The sequence below is a fragment of the Bidens hawaiensis genome, unplaced genomic scaffold (assembly GCF_021521415.1).
Source record: "Bidens hawaiensis isolate Kalapana, Puna unplaced genomic scaffold, B.hawaiensis_p1.1 tig00001463_1, whole genome shotgun sequence".
NCBI lineage: Eukaryota > Viridiplantae > Streptophyta > Magnoliopsida > Asterales > Asteraceae > Bidens > Bidens hawaiensis.
Window position 1 is genome coordinate 3,116,830 of NW_027491083.1, and position 23,857 is coordinate 3,140,686.

The 23,857-nt window shown below is 36.0% G+C and overlaps 1 protein-coding gene across 1 annotated transcript; it reads left to right on the plus strand.

Annotated features, from left to right (window-relative positions):
• Positions 1 to 21,439: 21,439 nt before the first annotated feature.
• On the plus strand, positions 21,440 to 23,517 carry LOC143579791 (PTI1-like tyrosine-protein kinase At3g15890). The gene is made up of 4 exons (XM_077062995.1): positions 21,440 to 21,504; positions 21,602 to 21,746; positions 21,857 to 22,119; positions 22,881 to 23,517. Exons 1-4 carry the CDS (start codon positions 21,440 to 21,442, stop codon positions 23,515 to 23,517), a joined length of 1,110 nt encoding a protein of 369 aa, XP_076919110.1.
• Positions 23,518 to 23,857: the final 340 nt, after the last annotated feature.

Genomic DNA, 23,857 nt, shown 5'->3' on the forward strand with positions numbered 1-23,857 from the left:
CATAATTGGCGTGAAAACCATAAGTTGAACTTAAACATAGTTTCAAATTCATTTTGTTTATTCGCTTAAAAATAAATATTCCAGGTGAAATAGTTTAACATGTGCCATCATTTTGTAAATGAGGTTGTGATACCAAAGATAAACGTTATGTGTTTGACAAGTCTAAGTGTGGGAAAGAGAAGTAGGAGTTGAAAGTAGTAGAGGAAAAGGCCGGGAAGTTGGTAAGTTCAAAAGATTGTACCAAGTTGTAGATGGAAGTGTAAAACCACCCGAGCATGGAAGTAGGAAACCACAGAAGAAGGAAAACTTAGAGGTTAAGAAAAACGTCTGAACTTGATAACGGAAAAAGAAGGTTAGCACTTTTGGTCCAATTTAGAATACATTGGAGGATCTAGTAGAGCATTAGCGGAGATTGTCTATGGAATGAAAGCATTGCATTCGAACCCCGTAAACCTTGAATGCCCGATTAAGGACTTTAACAAAACTTAGCGTTAACAGGGAGGCAACCCAGCTTCTTAAGGGCTTTCAATTTTTTTTTTTTTTTTGCTTCTTTGTGTTAGTATTAATCATGTCCATGTGTTATTCCTATATTTATGTTATGCTTCAGGCTTTTTTTATTTTGTGTATTATTTGTGTTGTTGTGTTTAATTTAGGTGTTTGTTGGTTACATTGAATTTAATGGGGGGGGGGGGGGGTGGCGGAGTTGGAATATGGTTTGGTTGATTGAAATACTATGGTGAATTGATGTAAAGGCCCGTGTACCACACTCATTTTTCATGGATTTACACAAGGGAGAATATAAGATTTTAATCGCAGGGATGCAGGGAAAACATAACAGTTGTGAAAAGATTTGAAAGGAGAATTTTTTTTTTTGTCCAAAAAGCAAGTCTAATTGCACATAAAACGCGTTGAACTTTCTAAACTGGTGCACAAGTCTAGGTCCTTAATCATGGTTAAACTTGTGAAACATTCTGAATAATTTGTCCTGGAAGGTATTTTTCTGAAAAACGGGTAGAAACGTTTAAACAGGGGTAACAAGCTAGACAGTAGACTTTCAAGCATGCTTTCAAAACCCTTTATTCCCTATATATGTGAGTAATTGAGATCTTTATTAAGCGCATAACACAAATAGGATTATTTGCTTACTTTGGTTTCATCTGTGTTAGCCATAACGTGCACTGGTTTAGAACTTGCTTGCTACATGCCTGTGGAGATCACAAACTTGAGTTTTGCACAGAAGTGATTAAGGCATCGTCCCTTAGAGGCCTACATTGAGCTTATACCCTTTTTCGTTTGAAAAACCCACAATAATAAGCCAACAACCTTTTCTGTTTAAGCCCGTGAGTTGGAATCTAATAGATTGATAGTGTGTTAAATAAATAAATATATATATATATATATATATATATAGGGGAAAGTTAACGTATAATAATCGCTTAACGTACATTACGTACGCGTCATACGTTCAAGCCAAAATCTAAAACATTCAGGCAAAAAAACTTTGTACGTTCAAGCAAAATCTTAATCATTCAGGCAAAAAGTTTTATACGTTCAAGCCAAACCTTGAACGTTCAGGCAAAAAATTTTATATGTTCAAGCCAAATCTTAAACGTTCAATGTCAAAACCCATCATTCAAAACTCAAAATTGATCGATTGAAGTTTCAAATTGATGATTAATTGAATCGATTTCAAAGATTAACCGATCAATTGGCTTCAATTTCAATTTCAATTCAACTAAACAAACCTGTGACGAGTTTTGTGTTTTTCTAATGAGTTCGTTATCGACGGCGTTGATGGTGACGAAGAGTGTTGATGGCGCCGGCGAGCGGTGGAGATGGAGATGGATTGAGCGGAGACCGTTTTTCCGATGACGGCTCACACATAGGAGATCTTTAGGCAGTGGAGGTGATTTAGGGTTTCTTAAAATCAAGGGTAAAGGAAGTCGCGTACCTACTGTACGATAAGAGATTAATGTATTGTATCATTTATATATATATATATATATATACAGGATGTTTCAGGAAAGAAATGAAATTACTGTGAGAAATAAATATGAGCCACTAATTTTAATTTAGGTTTTAAATGCTTAAAGATAAATGAGGAAAGTATTAATGCATGCTCTCTCTTCAATTAATATAACTAATAAATATAATAGTTATCTATTTAATTAATATAACTAATCAAATTATTATAATTGGAAAATATTAAGAATTCATTTATTTTTATAGCTTATTTTTTTCTCTCTTGAATTTTTATCCTACACAAGTACAATTTATTAATACATTAAAATATCTTTTTATCCAAAACCAATTTATTTCAACTCAATATATTAATATCCATCAACACGTATTTACATTGTGATGAATAGTATAAAAAATTATCTTACACGTGTTTACATTAAATAACAACAAAAAAGTACACAGCCTACACAAAAACATATAACCTACACACAAAAAACATATACCCGACACACAAAATTCAGCATCAATAAACTACACACGCACACGAAAACGTATAACCTACACATGAAAAAACATATAACCTACACTCGAAAATTTTATCCCACACATTTAAATACAATTTATTCATACATTAAATATTTTTTTATACAAAACCAATTTCTTCCAACTCAATATATCAATATCCATCAACACGTAGGTACATTGTGATGAATAATACAAAAACTATCTTACATATGTTAGCATTAAATGTCAATAAAAAATATATAACCTACACAAAAACATGTAACATACACCTGTTCTAAGAATAAGAAAACATATTACCTACACACGAAAAACATATAACCTACACACGTATAGGATGTGTGTATCTTTTTCTAGTTTATATAATTGTTGATGTCGAATTACATATGTAAGTTGTATATTTTTGTATGTTGCACGTTTTTATTGCTCAAAACAAGTGTAAGTTATATAATTTTGTGTATGTTGTATATTTATTGTTTATATTTAATAAACACATTTGTATGATATTTTTTTATTATTATTTATAACAATAATTTTTCTAAGTATATCAATTGAAAAAAAATATTATGTTTTGATATTTATTAATTAGAGAGATTTTATTTTGATTATATTAGTTGCATTAATTGAAAAGAGAGTGATTTATTATGGTTATATTAGTTGTATTATTGAAGAGAGATAATACATTTATTATTGCATTTACATTTTTACATTTATTTTTAAACATTTAAAACATAAAATAAAACTAGTGGTCAATATTCATTTCTCACATTTCTCATAATTATATTATTTCTCTCCTGAACTTAAGCATATATATATATATATATATACAGGGAAATGTCAAAATATAAAGAAAAACAAAAATGAGAAGCATTTGTGGCCACACAAAAACCCCCTTAACAAAAAATAAAAAAAAATAATATCTCAAAATATAATAAAAAATGAAAAACATATTAAAAGCAAAAATGTTTGCTCCGTCGTTCTCGTTCCAAAAAACACGACAAGAAGACACAATGCCGAGATCAAAGACACAATGACGAAAATGAACAAAAGACACAATTATAACCCAAAAATTCACAATGGATCGCAAAATATAACAAATGCTGATGTATATAAATTTATACATCTTTTCGGCACTAAAATATCTCCAATTAAGCGTAATATCGGCAATTATATTAGAATAAATAACCACTAATTTTTATAATATCTATCTATAGGTAAATATAGCCATTAAGAATAAAGCAAGCTGGTATATAAAGAAAAACAGAGAAAAACAGTGAAAACGAACGCAACTCACCCCATGGTGAATCGAGGCATGGCCATGTCAAGAACGTATGAACAAAGGACAAAATTCAGGAAGTCACAACATGGCCATGTTAACCTCAACACACCCCATGTTGAAAGTAAAAAATGAGAAGACAAAATAAAAGGTTCTTAAGCCTAACATGGTCAATGTTCAACCTAAATACGCCGATGTTGATAGCACAAGAGAAAAGACAAATTTGGTCTCTTCTGGACTCACCATGGCCGTGTTCAGAGGTCAACACGGCGGTGCTCTTTCTTTGGCTATACCATCTGAAAGCGAGCATTAAATATATTACGACAAGCTGATCAACACAGTCATGCCAACTCAACACGGGCCGTGTTAAGCCCCCAACTTAGCCTATAAATTGAATGCTCATCTTACACATTCAACACACCTTCAATAACATTAAATCGACTTCACCCACCTCCTTTCACCACCATTAATAAGGGAATTATCCCAACCATCCACCCTTTAAAGATTAAGGAAATCAAGCTCTTGGTAGAAGTCATTAGCATCAAAAATTAGTCATCCAAATTGGTTAGATTGTTCTAATTTGATCGTGTTTGTATCTATTACGTTGATGTATAACATTATGCTTACTATTGGCTAAACTTTCATAGTATCATCTTGGTTTATAATGAATCTTAACTGAAGTTTAATAACATTGATTAAACATGCGATTGGTTTATAAAAAGTAAAGGCTATGTTGTAATTATCACTTGATGAAGAATGTTAAAATACTCTTAAAAGATATCTAAAGTGACGAGCTTGACGATAATAAACTTTTAAAGAGACACCAAATATCGAGCTTGATGATAAGTCGGGGAACTTCCATTCTTGTAAGGGCTTGGTTGAGAGAAAAAACATAAATCCTAATATGAACTTGAATCAAATGAATAATTAATAGTAATTAGTCATGTCACTAAAATTCTAAACTGAAGGTCAAATAACAGTTAGTATGCACGTCACTAAAATAAATGTATGGGTTAATGCAAACATCAAAATGTGATGAAATCTTAATGCAATTATTTTCATCAAGAACCAAGTGGATTAATGTACCTACATTAAGATAAGCGAGGGAAACTAAAGCAAACTTGTCCTTATACAGATGAAATTATTTTGACAAGTGTAAGTCCCCCCGGGGCGTCGCCGATCGATACGAGATCCGCACGAGGTCTAGGAGTGCGGAATCCTCCTAGACTCGTTTAAGGGTGTAGAAGACGAAGAACACGATTACACACATACAAACACACGAATGGGATAAACACATCTGCAGATCATTTATATAATAACCGAAAAACATTACATACCAAACACGAAAACAAATGACGGCCGACCCGATGTGAGCTCTACCTCGGGCCGTCCCACACGACTCTCCCTCTCGGTTTCTCTCTAGACAATTGAACTACACAAAACACACTCTAACTTTTCTGGATACTCAAACCTAACCAAGACACACACATATATATATATAAACGACTTCACGGGCTTGGGCCTGTAGGCGAAGTTGTTACAACTTCGCCTAAGGCGAAGTTGTTCTAACTTCGCCTATGGCAGAAGTTGTTACAACTTCGCCTATGGCGAAGTTGTTATAACTTCGCCTATGGCGAAGTTGTTCTAACTTCGTACTTCGTTTCCGCTGATCAGAATTGCATAGCGACGGTCACAAAATGCACCAACAGACTCCCCTTTGACCGTTGCTCTCAATTCTAACAAACACAAAAGATCATCTGTTACAAAACATGCACCAATAGACTCCCTCTTAACTGATGATCTTCTGTTTGCCCTTCAACCAGCCGTGTCTGAAACTGTCTTGTAGCTTCACAAATCTACCAATCACCCAGCGTCTTCCATATCCGATCTCCCCTTCAGTGTAAGCTTCTCCGACTATATAGATTGAGGTCTTTGAAATGCATGCATCCCCGTGCCTAATTGATCATCTCAACCAATCACGTGAGTCCTTCTGACTTCACCAACACGTGAAGTTGGGCTCCCTCCACAACTTCACCAACACGTCGGCATACGATAAGGTTTAATCTTCAACTACTCAACATCAAGTGATCAATTTCATCACAAAACCACCTTGACAGAATCTAACACACATGACCATTAATTAATCCGAAGCATCTTCAATCACCAGGGATAACGATCAAGAACATATAACACTTTAATTCCCGATTAAATCCAACTTGTTCCAGAATTTTCACTTTAATAAATAAGCATCACGTTTCAGGATCCAATTCTCGAACGCCTTGAAAATAACATAAATAATATGCTCTGACCGCAATCCAGTAATGACGAAAACCTTCAGTTCAATTTGACTTTCTTCAGTTGGTCAGCCTCGAACAACAACTATTTCATTGCCCACAAACACCCAAATATGTGTCAATATCCAGTTTCAATCAATATCCCATTCACAACCTCAACTCCATATCCAGAGTTGACACGTATTTGTTCACACGTAAGACCAAGAGATAACAAGTTTCACTCGTTGACGGAACAACGTCTTCGGTCTCACAATAATCGTGTACACCTGGCCATACAGACGAAAACTCCTTTTTTTTTTTTTTTAACTTCGCCTAAAGTTAACTTCGCCTAAAAGTCAACTTCACCTAAAAGTCAACTTCGCCTAAAAGTCAACTTCATCTAAAAGTCAACTTCGCCTATAAGTCAACTTCGCCCCTCCTTAACTTCGCCTGTCCATAACTTCGCCTGACAGATAACTTCGCCTGAGATAAGCGAACTTGTGAGGTAGGCGAAGTTGTGAATAACTTCGCTTAACCTTATATCTTCGCCTAAACCCTAAAATTTAAGCGACAACTTCGCCTGAACCCCATAACTTCGCCTGCGGCGGCTGTTCGGCCAGAAACACATCAGAAACGTGCCAGAAACACCAAAACGCAGATCTCGAACCATAGCATAAGAGCCTAAGGCTCTGATACCACTTGAAAGTCCCCCCGGGGCGTCGCCGATCGATACGAGATCCGCACGAGGTCTAGGAGTGCGGAATCCTCCTAGACTCGTTTAATGGTGTAGAAGACGAAGAACACGATTACACACATACAAACACACGAATGGGATAAACACATCTGCAGATCATTTATATAATAACCGAAACACATTATATACCAAACACGAAAACAAATGACGGCCGACCCGAGGTGAGCTCTACCTCGGGCCGTCCCACACGACTCTCCCTCTCGGTTTCTCTCTAGACAATTGAACTACACAAAACACACTCTAACTTTTCTGGATACTCAAACCTAACCAAGACACACACATATATATATATATAAACAACTTCACGGGCTTGGGCCTGTAGGCGAAGTTGCTACAACTTCGCCTAAGGCGAAGTTGTTCTAACTTCGCCTATGGCAGAAGTTGTTACAACTTCGCCTATGGCGAAGTTGTTCTAACTTCGTACTTCGTTTCCGCTGATCAGAATTGCATAGCGACGGTCACAAAATGCACCAACAGACTCCCCTTTGACCGTTGCTCTCAATTCTAACAAACACAAAAGATCATCTGTTACAAAACATGCACCAACAACAAGTATATGTTACATAAGTCAAAGCATTGTTCACACATACTTTGATACGATACATCTCAGAGATATCCCTTACATTTAGATATCATAACATTATGAGATAGCCCCAAATGAACCCTAGTTTTGTTCTATAAATACCTTAAATGGGTCCTTACACATGTAACAAACAATATTGCTCTCTTTTCGAGGATAATAGAATCATTGAGATTATTTCCTTATGCTTCATTATGTATAAGCCCTTTTGTAGGTTCAAGTCTATACTCATTCAGATATTACTCAAATTGCAACACATTAGATATGTCTAGATTAATGTGAAGCATCTAAAAGGCTATTAAAATATCTTTAAAGGAAACAAAAGACTATAATTTAAAAGAAGAAGTGAGAATTCAAACCGGTTGATTACTCCAACTTTTGTTATACTCAAAGATAACTAAATGTAATTTTCGGGATATATTCTTATGTCAGCAGATAAATCTATCTAATAGAGGAGTCATAATAAACAGATAACAACAACCTAAGTTATAATGACCTAATATGTTACACTGCAATTTGTAATGAATGTTGTTGAAAATTTATCAGCGGACTCATAAGTTTATAACTTCATATAAATTATATATTGAAGACTTACTGTGATAAAGTCAGCAACCATGTTTTCTCAAACGGTAACAGTTTGAGAGGTGCTGCATTAAAATTTTGATATGAAAGTAATTATTGGTATATGAACGAAATGAGGAAACTAAATTTTCATATCGAATACATTCTTGATATGCGTAAGGATCCGATAACTAATAGTCAATCACCCATAAGTCATAAGTCTTATGTAACCGCTTAATAATTAAGACGGGACTACTAATGACCATGTATAATTGCATATCGTACTATGAATGACTAATTATTAATTTTCCTCAATTTTGATTTTGTACATCTCTTTGTTCTGCATACATAATGACATATAGACAGGTTATTATATAAATCAAACGTTTTGAAGGACTAACTTGATAATTCTGATCATAACTACTAAGGTTTTAAATAACGACTGCAATATAATTAATGGGGTCTTGAGCTGATGTTCAATACAGTGATTGTATTTCTCTGCTTCAGTTTAAGTTTAAAACTAAAATGAGTATTAACTCCCTGATTAGGGTTATCTAATACTCATAATAAATGATTACTCGGCCAAGTGGAAGAATGTAGGAATATATATATATATATATATATATATATATATATATATATATATATATATATATAGAGAGAGAGAGAGAGAGAAATGAGGGTTCAAATAAAAATAAATATTTTCCTAGGAACGGTAAGAAGGGCATAAAATATGAAGAAACAATTTGAGACTATCTAGGAAACTATGTAGACTAAATCCTAGATCCTAGGAAACTATATGGTATTTTGAAAACTACTAATCTCAACCACTAGATCTTAGATCCAATTTCCTAGATCTATTCTTACTCTTCCTAAAAAGCTATCTCTTTTTATTTTAACACACCCCTATATATAAAATATATTTATTAATATGGCAATCGTTATCATTTAATTATAATAGATCAAAATTATTAATATACCTTATTATATATCATTTTGGTAGTTGTTGATGGGCCATATTACCTTTACTAGCTAATAAAGGGTTTCCCTTGGGTGTATATATTGAGAGAATAAATTAACATCATAACTTAATCTAACATACATAAGAAATTTATTTCCCTCTTCTCTGCTAAACCGAGTTCCTCTGAAAAATCCTAACGCCATCCTTAACTATACGTTCTAAAGGGGAACTCGATCAAGATGGCAGCATGTCGACCATGTCATACTCTGCTGTGGTTACTACTTTTCCTATTGTAATAGGTACACATGTAATTGTAGGTTTATTATATTATCATGTTTTTCGGTTGCTAACATGAATAACTGATCAACACCGCATGTTGTGGCGGAATCGTTCAACAATACAAAAATACATACATGAAAATACTAAGCATTGCACAGCATTGAACACACGTTGGCCACGATAACTCACACGTTCTGTTCCGAAACTAGTAAAAAATATCCATCATAGCCCTCCACTTTAGGTATTGATTCTCATACATATATTGCACTTTAATTGTAAAATACTAAATCATTGCCATTTTACGTATTAAAAATTGGTTAATTTTCCTTTTTATTTGTTATTGATAAATATTGAACTCTTGTTATTCCTTCTTATTTCATATGCATGAGATACAAATCAATATAAAGAGATGAGGTCCACAATTAACTCCTAAGATTGTGGATCACCATCAATACAAAATCATAATTGATTCCTAGAAACATGCATCATCATAACAACCAAATCACAAACATAATGGCTACATTAGTGGTAAAATAATATGACAAGAGTATCCTTCAATATTCCCCCTCAGCTTGAGCGTGGATATGTGGTTACGTTCAAGCTGGACTTGAATGTCTCGAATAAGTATCTTGGTAAGCCCTTGGTGAAAATGTCTGCGTATTGTTATGGTGATGGAACATGGAGCACTCTAACGTGGCCTATTCGAACTTTTTCATGAACAAAGTCGATGTCCATTTCGACATACTTGGTATGCTGATGTTGCACGATATTCCCGGATAAGTAAACAACAGAGACGTTGTCACAAAATACAATTGTGGCTTTGTTTGTTGGAGTCTTTAGCTCAAGTAGAAAATTTTCGAATCCATGTGGCTTCCGCAACAGCGTTTGCTACCCCTCTATACTCGGCTTCCTCACTTGATCTAGATATGGTCGGTTGACGTTTTGAGGACCAAGAGATCAGGTTATCACCGACAAAGACAATAACCCGGCATGGAGCGTCGAGTGTCCGGGCACCCCCTCCCCCAATCTGCATCCGAGTAAGCCACTAATGAGAGACTTGGTGAAGCGGATAGCTGTAGCCCCAGATCGATGGTGCAATGAATGTAACGTAATACACGTTTCATAAAGTCGAAATGAATATCTCGCGGCGCATGCATGAATAGGCAGATTTGTTGCACCGGATATGATAAATCAGGTCGGGTGATGGTGAGATATTGAATTGCTTCGGCTAAGCTTCGGTATAATGAACCATCCGGTAGTGGAGTCCTGTCGGTGGCACTAAGTTTGGAGTTAGTATCAACGGGAGTGTAACAAGGTTTGCATGCGGTCATGTTAGCTGTGACATTTGTCAATTTCGGGTTATTTTATAATTGTATTCTTAATGTAAACCCGACCCGTTTTGTATCCCGAACCTTTCGATATTATCAAAATGATGAATTGTATGTTAAATATTTGTTTTATAGTTGTTGGATTAAAAAAAACACCCTTTTCGGTTCTTAAAATTCCCCGAAAACGCTCAAAACGAACTCCAGGGACTAAAACTACCAAAATGGAGACTTGAAGGACCCATTTGTAGTTTGTGCTTCTTGGGTCTATAACCAACCCATTTTCATGAAACACCCTTTATGAAAGACCCATTCAACTTACCCTATATATACACACTCATCTTCTTCATTTGTGTTTGCTCATTTCTTCATTTCTCTCTCAAATTCTTGAATTCTAAGGTTGTTCTTCATAAGCTAATCTTTCATTTTAACTAACTTCTCAATACTTAAAGCTTGATGTTACAACATATATATAATATACACTCCTTGCTTACCTTCGGTCTTTCATTTCTCCGGTCTCAGCCGGTTGAAATGTCAGGCTAGTAAGGCAAGGTTACATGGAGGACTTTGTAGTCCTTGTTTATATATTTAACAAATCTAACCATATAACTTGTTATACTTGATTAACTTCTACATATTTTAGTTTATTGTTCATATTTGTCAAGTTCCATGGTATTGGGTATGTGGTGACTAGCCTCGGTTTCATCCCGAGTTGAGAACCGAACCAAAAACCGAACTTTTGTTTAAAAGCATTATTGTAAACTTTTAGAATGTAAAACTTGAGTATTATTATTTATAAGTTATTTTACAAGTTCCATGGTAATTGGGTATGTGGTAACCATCCTCGGTCTTATTCCAAGTCAAGGACCGAACCAAAAACCAAACTTTTGTTTAAAATCTTTATTGTTAACTTTTTGAATGTAAAACTTGAGTATTATTATTTATAAGTTATTTTACAAGTTCCATGGTAATTGGGTATGTGGTAACCATCCTCGGTCTTGTTCCGAGTCAAGGACCGAACCAAAAACCGAACTAAACCAAGTTCACTCGCTTAAGACACACAAGTGTGTTTTTAGCCACCAAAACTCATATTTTTCTTCAAGATTATATTTTAAATCAATTTTAGTTAGTTTCTAAACATACTTGGCATGTCGGTAACCAACTTGATCTTATAACAAGTTCGAACCGATAAGGTCGTATACTCGCTTAACGAACGTTAAGGTTCTTCACAATAGAACTACATACTTGGTTAAGTCTATTTTGATTTTATTGAGTTATCTCATAACATTTATTATCTTGGGAAGGTAACTGTGAGCTTGGTCAATTATCAAGTCTCGAACCGACAAACCCGAACACTCGTTTAAACCTCGTTTTGGGTAAAATTATAACCAAGGGTTTTGCAATATCGCATTTTAACCCACATTATTACTTAACATAGGTTGAGTAAAAAAAGAAAAAAACTAATGAATAGAATACCGAGACCCGGTTTCGAGTAAACTTATTTTACAAAACGCGTTTCTTTAATTTCTCAAGTAATTACATTTTAAATCCTAAACTTTATTTGTTTACTTTATTTGTCATGTATTTTATTTTAAACCCTTCCAAGACTACCTACTAACACAAGATCCGTTTAATATAGGTCTTGCTCGTTAAACCGATCTCTCCGATTATTCATGACACTATCTTTCAAGTTACTTGTTAATGTGAGTAATTTTTCATCCCCTGTTTTCCATCTTTCATTTTGGGGGTGGCATTGCATACTTATTCAAATTCAAATGATTTATACTTGAGTCTTAAACCACAACACGTATTGTATATGTTTACTTAAATAAATGCTCGATTTGGTGTTATATGCTTTACATGATTATGTGCAAATTTTTGAATGCTAAGGTGGGTAGCCTCTTGAATGCTAAGGCGGGTAGCCTCATCAAAGTATGATCATACGTTAATTCCGAGTATATATGGTATCCCCATATAGAAAGGTGTCGTCAATGTATTCTTAATGACGATTTCATTATTTTCGTCAATGTATTCTTATTGACGGTTTTATTATCTAAATTGTTGCTATTATTTATTGTTTTCATATACTAATTGTGGATTTCATACTATATACTTATTGTCCAAAACTATGAAAATTGCTCACCAACCTTCGTGTTGACAAACTCTATTTTATGCAATGTTACAGGTTTGATGTTAGCTTGATTGGATTACTTGAAGAAACTTATTATCTTGGATTTAGGATATTAGAAAATAAAAGAACAAGTTATTTGTTTATCTATCTATTTGGCATTTTGTATGTACAATTGTTGTGTTATTTATGATGATATGGATTTAAATGAGTTGTTTAAATATTGTAACTTTATAGTGTCACTGTGCAATGAGCAATCATGTCGCGCCTCGACGTTTCCGCCTTCATTGGTCGGGGTGTGACATTAGCCCTATAAAGGATGTCTCGAGCATATTGAGCCTGAGCGAGGAACAAAGACTGATGATCTCGGGTAACCGTGATGCCAAGGAAATGATGAAGGGATCCCAAGTCTGACATGGCAAATTCAGTGGATAGTTGGGAGATGAATCTTTTGAGAAGGTCAGGATCGCTAGCCGTGAGAACAATATCGTCCACATAAAGTAGAAGAAAGGCTATGTGGTAACCATTGTGGTAAATAAATAGAGATGTGTTACACATGCTGTTGTGAAAGCCCAAGGACGTGATGAAAGCCGAAAAGCGAGTATACCATGCTCTCGGCACCAGTTTTAATCCGTATAGTGATTTCTTTAGCAAGCAGACATGATTGGGGTGAGCGGGGTTAACAAAACCAGGCGGCTGGTACATGTAAACGGTTTCCTGAAGATCCCCATTGAGGAAGGCGTTTTTTACGTCCAACTGATGTATCGGCCATGATTGTGACACGGCTAATGAAAGAATTGTACGAATGGTAACCGGTATAACAACCGGGCTAAATGTCTTTGCGCAATCAATGCCAACTGTTTGAGATTTTCCATTACACACGAGGCGAGCTTTGTACCGCTCCAATGTTCCATTAGCATTAAATTTGTGATGGAATAACCACATTGAGTTAATGATCGGGCTGTTTACGGGCCTCGGAACTAACTCCCATGTATTATTAGCCTGCAAGGCACTATATTCATTGTTCATGGCACGTAGCCAGTTCTGGTTCGATAATGCTTTGGTATGTGAAGTAGGGACGGGTGAGATGTTTTTTGTGGCCGCGAGATTGTATCGCGGGTTAGGTTTGGAGACACCAACTTTGGAGCGGGTTTGCATGGGATGGTCATTTGTTGGAGGTTGGGGTGGGGATGGTGTCGGGTTTGTTTCAGCATGTTGTTGGAGGGGTTTTGTATAGGGGATTGGGTTGTTGGTGGGTCTGCATGAGATTGGGGTGGTGGTGGGTTTTGCATGGTTTGCATGGGATGTTGAGGTGGTGTGGCTCTTGCTCTATAGATCGGTTTGTATTTGGGGTAGGTGAGTTTAGGGTAGATTCATTGATAGTATTAATATTGGTATTATTGGTGGGTCTGGTGGTGGCAATAGGGTAGGATGAGGGAAACAAGTGGGGGTTAATGGGGGTGGGGTCATCGAAGAAGGTGTAAGTAGTGGGGGAGGTTAACTCGGTGAAAGGAAAGTTGGTTTCGTCAAAGATCACATGGCGTGAGAGATGTACACGACCCGTGACCGGATCATAACATCTATATCCGTGAAAGTCGGATGGATAGCCAAGAAAAACACACCGCGCAGACCGCGGTAAGAGTTTGTTTGGTTGAGTGGCGGACATGTTAGGGTAGCACGCACAACCAAAAATGCGAATGTGATCATATGTGGGTTGGCGGAAGTATAAGGCATAGGCGGGTGTTTGGAAATTTAGGCGAGTGGTGGTAAAATGTTGTGGAGGTATGTCGCTGTGTGGAGCGCCTCTACCCAAAATTGGGGTGGAAGACGGGCGTGAACTAGAAGAGCCCAAATGACATCGTTTAAGCGACGAATCATCCGTTCCGAACGACCATTTTTTTTGGAGGTTTGGGGATAAGAAAAGCGAAAAGGAGACCATTTTTGTCAGCAAACATTTTGAAGTTATTATTATCGAATTCACCGTCGAGGTCACATTGAAACGTTTTAATAGGTAAGTGAAATTAGGTTTGGATGAGTTTATGAAATTTGGTGAACGTGTTAAAGGCGTTGGATTTAAATTTGAGTGGGTAAACCCAAACATAATAAGTATAGTTGTCAATCAAAACCATATAATACTTATAACTAGAATTACTTAAAATAGGAGATGTCCACAAATCGCAATGAACAATGTCAAAAGGCATAAAAGTTCGAGAAACCGAATCCATAAAAGGTAAACGTTTACTGTTTGACAATTGACATGAAGAACAAAAAGACGATTCAACATCTTTATTGCATGAAATACTAAAAGTACGTTGAAGATGGCTTAGCACGTTCGCTCCGAGATATCCGAGACGATCATGCCATGATGGATGAGTGGTGGATGATAGCAAAGTAAATTCTGGCGTGGTGAAAGGGTATAGATCTCCACTGCTATTGTGACGGGAAAGGAGCCGTCCATCCTTGAGGGCCTTCAAAGAAAAACCAAAGGGGTCAAACTCAGCGGAAACTTGGTTATCAATAGTAAATTTACGTACAGATAATAAATTTTTGATAACACAAGGTGAGTGTACGATGTCATTAAGTATGTAGGTTTTGTTTTGGAGGGTGTATAAGCCATTACCGGAACCAGTGATGGGTAGGCGTTTGCCGTTTCCAACAAATATAGGACTTGGAGGTAATAAATATGGGGTTAGTATAGTACCTGGATCGGATGTGATGTGAGACGAGGGCCCCGTGTCCATGTTCCAGTGAGGGACTTTATAGTTTAAACTCATGTTTGAGAGTGAAACACCAATGTCACTTGGGCAAAGAGCATTTCCATGTTGTTGACCGAAACCAGGAGGCGGGTTTGCAGTGGGTTGTTGCGCTAAATGGGCTTGATGTGGTTGTTGAAAGTGAGCAATTGGTTGTTGAGGGTAGTGGTTCGGGGTGAGATGGGTATGGTGTGGGTAGTGGTGTCCAAGGCGGTTGGGTAAAAGGCTGTTGAGAAGGGATTGTCATGTTGGTTTGGTGGTGTTGTTGGCCCAACGAGCTATGAAATTGTGCTCCCCAAGAACTAGACCCACGACCACCAGTGGATGGAGGTGGTCGGTTGCTGCCGCCTTGTCGCCCTCCACGCGTATTATGACCACGGCCTCTTGCTGCGTTTGTCGGGTCATAGTTCAGGCCCCGATAACCGTTGGGATAAGGAGACCAGGTTGACAAGGCGGCAGCAACCGACCACCAGTGGTCATGTTGGTTTGGTGGTGTTGTTGGCCCAACGAGCTATGAAATTGTGCTCCCCAAGAACTAGACCCACGACCACCAGTGGATGGAGGTGGTCGGTTGCTGCCGCCTTGTCGCCCTCCACGCGTATTATGACCACGGCCTCTTGCTGCGTTTGTCGGGTCATAGTTCAGGCCCCGATAACCGTTGGGATAAGGAGACCAGGTTGAATCGGTATGAGCGGGCGTATTAGAGTGCAAGAGTACCGTGTCACGACTGTTGAGAAGGGATTGTCATGTTGGTTTGGTGGTGTTGTTGGCCCAACGAGCTATGAAATTGTGCTCCCCAAGAACTAGACCCACGACCACCAGTGGATGGAGGTGGTCGGTTGCTGCCGCCTTGTCGCCCTCCACGCGTATTATGACCACGGCCTCTTGCTGCGTTTGTCGGGTCATAGTTCAGGCCCCGATAACCGTTGGGATAAGGAGACCAGGTTGAATCGGTATGAGCGGGCGTATTAGAGTGCAAGAGTACCGTGTCACGACTGTTGTTGGATCTAGCAGCAATTGGAGTTTGTTCGTCTTCAATCATGTTTCGAGCAACCTCCCATGTGGGTTTATTTTGGTTTATGATTGCAGCGATGGTGTCGTATTCAATGGGAAGTCCGCAAACCATTTGTATAACTAGGAGGCTCTCATTGACCGGTTGATCAACATCGCATAATTGCTCAGCGATGTCCTTCAAGGTTTGGTAGTAGTTATCAAAGGAACAATATGAGTTGAGGGTGGTGTTGGTAAACTTGGTTTCAAGGGTTACGGATCTGGCGTGTTTATTGTTGACAAAGATATCTTGGATTTTTAGCCATGCAGCTCTAGCCGTGATATCGGTGTCAAGAACACGGGCGAGAAGATCGTCGGATAACGTGCTATATATCCACTGGAGGATGAGGGCATCGAGTTCGAACCATGCGGAGAATTTTGGGTCAGATTCGTCAGGTGGTTCGATGTCGTCTATGTGATGGAGAACTTTGTAGGCATGGACATGGAGTTTGAAGAGCTTAACCCAAGATGAATAGGTTACTTTCTTGCGGTGTAGGCCGGGTGTAGGGGTTGTTTCTCCGGCGGATTTGGTTGTATATGGCTAACCTATTATTGGAGGAAGACATAGTGTTTGTGGAAGTAAAAAACCGGTAACGGAAAAGATCCGAAAAAAAAAATTAAGTTATATTTTTGTTTTTGGCTGTGATTACCATGATAAATATTGAACTCTTGTTATTCTTTCTTATTTTATATGCATGAGATACAAATCAACATAAAGAGATGAGGTCCACAATTAACTCCTAAGATTGTGGATCACCATCAATACAAAATCATAATTGATTCCTAGAAACATGCATCATCATAACAACCAAATCACAAACATAACGGCTACATTAATGGTAAAATAATATGATAATAGTTTCCTTCAATGGTTATATGAACTTCTGATCAGCCCCGACGTTGCGCTGGGTTTTTAGAGTCTGAGTTATAGTGTATTGTATTTTTAGAGTCTGAGTTATAGTGTATTGTATTATTTTCTCAAAACAGTCCATGTATGAAATGTAGATGTTTTTTTAATTCAAAATATGCATATTTTACTTCAATCTATTAATATTCTAGGATATTGGTTTTTTTAGTAGAAGGCTATACAAAAGATGCATATTTAGTGGCTATCCGAAATTTCCTTAATAACTATTACAAGAAACCTACTAATCAAATCAAATAAAATATGTTATGTTTTTGACTAAATATCTGTTATTGTGTGTTTGATACATATATATGAGGTGTACAATTGATACTATGATAGGTACAACTACTCAGTAGGATGGCAACACATTGTTCATGTTGGCTTTGGTTTTATATATATGTGCCAGTTGGGCTATTATATGGTATGGTCTTAAGGGAGCTTTCACATTAGGCAGAAGATAGTTGTGGCTCTTTGTTGAACCTAATTATTCGATGTTCTTTGTTTGATTCAGGCCTTTTCTTTTTGTTTAGTTGATGCATTTTATCTTAAAATGTCTTCTTATTTCTTGTTTCTTCAAATGTGTTGGTACTCGGGTTGTAGAAGGTAGAAAAAGCAACCAAAGTGGAGCCTTTATAGTCCCTAATAATGCCACCATCTACTGTCATGCCATTGGGCCTTCGGTCAGTTTTACCTACTATTGGATCCAGAGCTAAGGCCCCTCCAATTCGAGACCAGGTAGCCTTGCCCCATAATCACCCAACCTTTTTTTTCTCTTCCTACGGGTTTTTTCATTTCATTTTCGTTGAGCTTTTAGACTAATATGTTGGCTTCCTATCACTGTTTTAGGTCTCTCAACTATCGGATACCTTACAATCATTTTTTTTTCAACATCTTAACTAAGTAAATACACAATCCCTGCAAAAAAGAAAGTTCCAACATACTGCAGGTGCGTAATCTACTATAACATGTGGTAGCATTTAGCATCAAATAATATCAGATACTTCCCTTTTGTATGTTATTAAATAATGGATGGATAAATGACAATGCCACTGTAAATACTTTTGTATTTTGTAAGCAAGGGATGACTAAATGATAACGCAACTGCAAATAGCTAAACATGGGCATTGTGTAAAAAAGAGTGGGGGTACATGACCTAGAAAACCTTTGGAGGCTAGAAATATAAATGCGGATGTTGATACTAACACATGTAACTTTCATATAATCTAATATAATGCCAACAATATCAAGTAATTAGATGCGAAATGAGTCATAGTGTCATACCATGGATCCGGCACATATCCCAATTTTATTTAATGATTTAAAATATGTATTTTAATTCTATAAAGATCTACGCTTTAAAATGAGATTGTATATTTAAATGTTTTAAAAGGCGTTTTAAGTATTGAGGATATATGGTTTTTATAAATTAAGTGTTTAGAAATTTCCTTAACTTGTACTACCAAGTGTGTTAAAGTTCAATTTAAGTCTCATGGAGACCAAATTGTTATTTAAGCAAACTAAAGTTGAAGGAGTATTTATGAAATTATAAAAAAGAAGAAGAAAAAAATAAAAGAAAAAAAGAACGATAAAATTAAAATAGTAGGCGATGCTTATGGGCCGTCAAGCATAGAGAGAGACCATGAGAGGACTAAATTAAAGAACGATAACAATATATGATTTTTTTTTATAAATTCGGTGTTTAGAAATGTCCTTAACATGTATTGCCAAGTGTGTTAAAAGTTCAATAAAAGTCTCATGAGTACCAAATTGTTATTTGAGCAAACTAGAGTTAAAAGGGTATTTGTGAAATTAAAAAAAGAAGAAAAAAAGAACGATAACATTAAAACAGGGGGCGATGCTTATGGGGTCGTCGATCAAAGAGGGAGACCATGAGAGGAGAACAAAATTGTTCATCAGGTCACGAGTTTGAGAGATTCAACATGGATTCAATGTGATCATGTGGCCTACCTTCGATTACTAGGAATATGAGCATTGGCATGGCATAGCTAGGAAGGCAACGATTTAAACGAGCAAGCAAGACCAACAAAACAAATATACAAGTCATCTATGCCTCGGATATTGGACTTAACCATTAAAATATTGTTATGATACAATAGAATGCCTCCATGCTTATATTTTGGAAGATTTGTTATGATTAGTTTGGTTAAATTTTATATGTTGTTGTCTGCATATATTTTGGAAGATTTATTATGATTAGTTTGGTTAAATTTTATATGTTGTTGTCAGCAGTGAATAATTATGGGTCAAGTGATGTTTTGGGTATTTAAAAGTATAGGTTTTATAATAAATTTAGTTATAACTTTTCCGACACATATATATTGTAGGTCCTACAAAAAGTTTCAAGTCAAATGGGTTTAATTAAGATGTCAAAACAAGTTTTTAATTGACTTGCGGGTTTCATTTCGAGAATTTTATCATTTTATTTTGGCATGATTTTTGGATAGAATTTATACAACATTATAAATGATGTTATGTAATTTATATAGATTTTTCTGAAATTTGATACAAGTTTGCTAATTATTTCTAAAAAAATAGTGACTTTCAGTAACCAAGTCAATCTATTACAGATGTTGTTTTGAGCCCTTAAACATTCTATTGGAGCATGCTTTCTGGTAAGAAGTTATTTAAGATCATAATTGATTTTCTATAATTCTTTAGATTTTTCTAAATTCGTTTGATGTGGTTTTGTGAATAAAATATTGATTTTCAAATAGATGTGTAATAATCTCAAAATTAGTTAAAAGTGTATATGTGATTAAAATGACAACGAGTTAGATGGGTGGGCATACAACCTTTGTTAGTATTAGTTAGTACATTATGTTGAATATTACAATGATTATTTGTTTATTATAACATGCTAGTTTGTTTTTATCAAATGGTATATTTAATTTAGATTTTTGACCTGTTAATTGATATTTGTATAAATAGTATAGAAAAGGTGATGATCTTAAGTCTTTTTACGTTTGATCAAGAAAGATTAGACTTTCAAATGTATAAACTTGAAGATGCAAAACATCTAACAATAGACTTAAAAACAATAGTGTATTATTTATATTTCATCATGATTGAAAGCATGGGTCGAACGTATATGGTTGGGCATAAGCTACGCCAGCATGGGCGTGTCTAAGGTTGATCCGTATAGCTTACGCCGGTGAACTTTTGTGTTATGCCAACTTGTACGCTGGTTATGGTTTGAACTCAAATTTTGGTAAACTTCGAGTATAGGTTTAGTAATTAAGTCTGTATATTTATGGGTTATATAATATAAATACTAATTGGTATGTTAGAATACCTCAAGTGTAGCTCACAAACAAAACGGGGAAGTCGAAAGATCAAGTTCTTGGATTTGGATATCAATAAACATCTAAAATTCAAATTTCTACCTTTTTATTATGTAATATTAATAACTTAGGATAATTGTTGTCTTTAAACGAAAAACGCGAGTTGTCGTAAATGCAATATGTGATGTTCTGTTGGTAGACTTTAGTTCCATATTATTAAAAAGAGAGAAATTTTTTAGACCATATTTTTCCGATTCAAATTTTTTTTATATTTATACGTCAGATTTACTACTAGTTCTAATAAATGATCAAATACACCTTGTTACGATAATAGTTTAGTTTTCAGGTATTAAAACGAAGAAAAGAAATTAAGACTTGGTAAAATTTATATACACAACAACAATATGAGAACAAAGTAGACATTTTTAGAAACATTAAACAAACCATATACATCTTAAAAATATAATTTTGTTGTCAGTTTACTAATACATTCTTACCATTAGAGAGAATAAGAATATTTCAATTCCTGATTACGATTAAGATTTAAATAAAATATTTTTCTGACAAAAATAGTGACATATTGTTAGGGGAAAAAAAGCTAAAAAAAGCAGGCTGCCTAGTTTCAACCATGACCAACTCCAAAGTTCTACCCTTAAATCCAACTTTGTCTCTCATCATCGTAATCACCGGAAAATCAACATCTTCTTGCTGTTTCCACCTGTTTTTCTCCCCTAAATTCATCCCATAATTTCTTGTGCAATATTAACACACTCAGCTTTAGTCTTAAGTTTTCAATCACGACGTCGATGAAGAACATGTTGAACAACTGTTTTTGTTGCACTTCTCATGATGATCAAGAACCAAAGATCAGGTATGCCTCTTCATCGTTATACTTTTACTTATTTTGTGGTGATCTTGCATTATGGAATTGGATTCATCCAGTGATTTGATTTCAATTTCTTGTGCAGTCCCCAAAAGAATAGGGATTACCCATGGAATATGTACACCCTCAAAGAACTAGTGCACGCGACAAACAATTTCCACAACGATAACAAGATTGGTGAAGGCGGATTTGGGAGTGTTTATTGGGGTCGAACAAGTAAAGGCACGGAGGCAATATATTATACCTTTTCTTGTCATAGTCTTATGATATAGTTTATGATGATAGATTAGTTTTTAATATGCTATACAAAGTATAAACCCTTAATTTAAATGTCTTGTAGTTGGCAGTAAAACGGCTCAAGTCAGTAAATGCTAAAGCCGAAATGGAATTTGCGGTCGAGGTGGAGATTCTTGGGAGAGTTCAACACAAGAATTTGTTGGGATTGAAAGGATTTTATGTTGGTGGAGATGAAAGACTTATAGTATATGATTATATGCCAAATCACAGCTTGCTCACTCACCTCCATGGCCAACTTGCTGCAGATTGCCTCCTAGATTGGCGACGACGAATGAGCATAGCCATTGGTTCCGCTGAAGGACTAGCGTAAGTTCCAAATCATGAAGCCGCAAGACTCAACTGCTAATAGTTATGGTTCCCACTCGTAACACGTGGGAATATAATTGCATACATTTTTATATACCATTTCTAAAGGGATAATCATCAAACTAACCATGTTCACCAAAATATATAACAAAACAATCTTCTAATAGTTATGGTTGTCTCCTGCATCAAGGCGATCTGTTGAGTCAAATTTGTTTCGCAAAATCTGCTGTGCCACTGTGGTATGCCCATATTAACTTCTGCTGCGCCAATTTACACATCCCATACTTGGATTCATTGATTCGTTTGTTAATTATTTTGGTCAGCATGGTTTGTTAATATCCCTTTCTAAATAGCATACAATCACACATATAAAATCAGTTAAGTTTAATGGAAAGAAAAAAAAACACTCTTCCAAGTATAATGATTTATTGCTCTTTTTATCAAAACCTGAAATTTGGGCCCTTGAATATGGAAATATCAAGTTTTCATTTTATTTTATTTACCTTTCTACAACCCACCTGCCTCTGCTTTCAAAAATGCATAAGTAAACTGATTATAAGATTAATAGTTTTTGAATGCCGGAAATAATTTTTTAATGTTTGAATTTAACTCATCATCTGAATATTTGAAATTGTTTGTCCATGGTAATTAATATATATAAAAACCTTAAGCACTTTTAAAAAGCAGCCCCAAACACCCCATATCAAAATTCTACATCATATTTTCTAAATTTTTTGGGTAAATTTGGCATTGATGATTAGGTATTTGCACCATGAAGTAACTCCTCATATAATCCATAGAGACATAAAAGCTAGTAATGTACTTCTAGATTCGGATTTCGAAGCAAAAGTTGCTGATTTCGGGTTTGCAAAACTTATACCAGATGGAGTGACTCATATGACCACAAGGGTGAAGGGAACACTAGGGTACCTGGCACCCGAGTATGCAATGTGGGGTAAGGTCTCGGAAAACTGTGATGTTTATAGTTTCGGAATATTATTACTTGAGATTGTAAGTGGAAAGAAGCCATTAGAAAAGCTCCCTGGAGGTATCAAGCGTGATATTGTGCAATGGGCGACACCATTTGTACAAAAGGACACATATGATCACATCGCTGACCCGAGATTGAAGGGTAGATTTGATATTTCACAGCTAAAGGTTGTGGTCAAGATAGCCATGGCTTGTACGGACAGTACTCCCGAGAATCGGCCTAGCATGCAGGAGGTGGTTGAATGGTTGAAGAGTGGTGTTGGGAATAGGAGAAAGGCGATACATATAGTTAAAGATCGAGTTAATGAAACAGAAGACGAAGATGATTTTGGAGACGACGATATTGATTATTACGAAACGTTTGATATGACGAAAAATGCACGCCGAATGCCATCAAGAACAAGATGAATCAAAGCTAGAATTCTGAAATTATTTCTCACGTGCAATTGGCTTTTGATGCCATTGTACGTAGTTCTTGATTTGTGGCATAATAAAACTATTTTATTATGTGAGGTTAATTAAAGTCTATTGCTAATAGTAGTGTGGTCTTTATTTGACCCTTCGATAATGTTGAATTTTGTTAAGAGGAAACGCGAGTACTGCATTTGTTACAAGAGATGGGATGAAGGTAAATATGAATGTGTGAATAAAACATATAGTGGTTTTGTGTTATATAAACGACTAACACGGGTCTAGGCCCATCAAGGCCGAGTAGAGAACCATAAATCGTACTGAAGAAACACTAACC

Bases quoted from the DNA above. Each gene is read 5' to 3' on its own strand.
- LOC143579791 (XM_077062995.1), top strand. From the start codon at position 21,440: ATGAAGAACATGTTGAACAACTGTTTTTGTTGCACTTCTCATGATGAT. The intron at 21,747-21,856 runs GCAATATATTAT...AATGTCTTGTAG, and splicing joins GAACAAGTAAAGGCACGGAG to TTGGCAGTAAAACGGCTCAA. The intron at 22,120-22,880 runs GTAAGTTCCAAA...ATTGATGATTAG, and splicing joins GGTTCCGCTGAAGGACTAGC to GTATTTGCACCATGAAGTAA.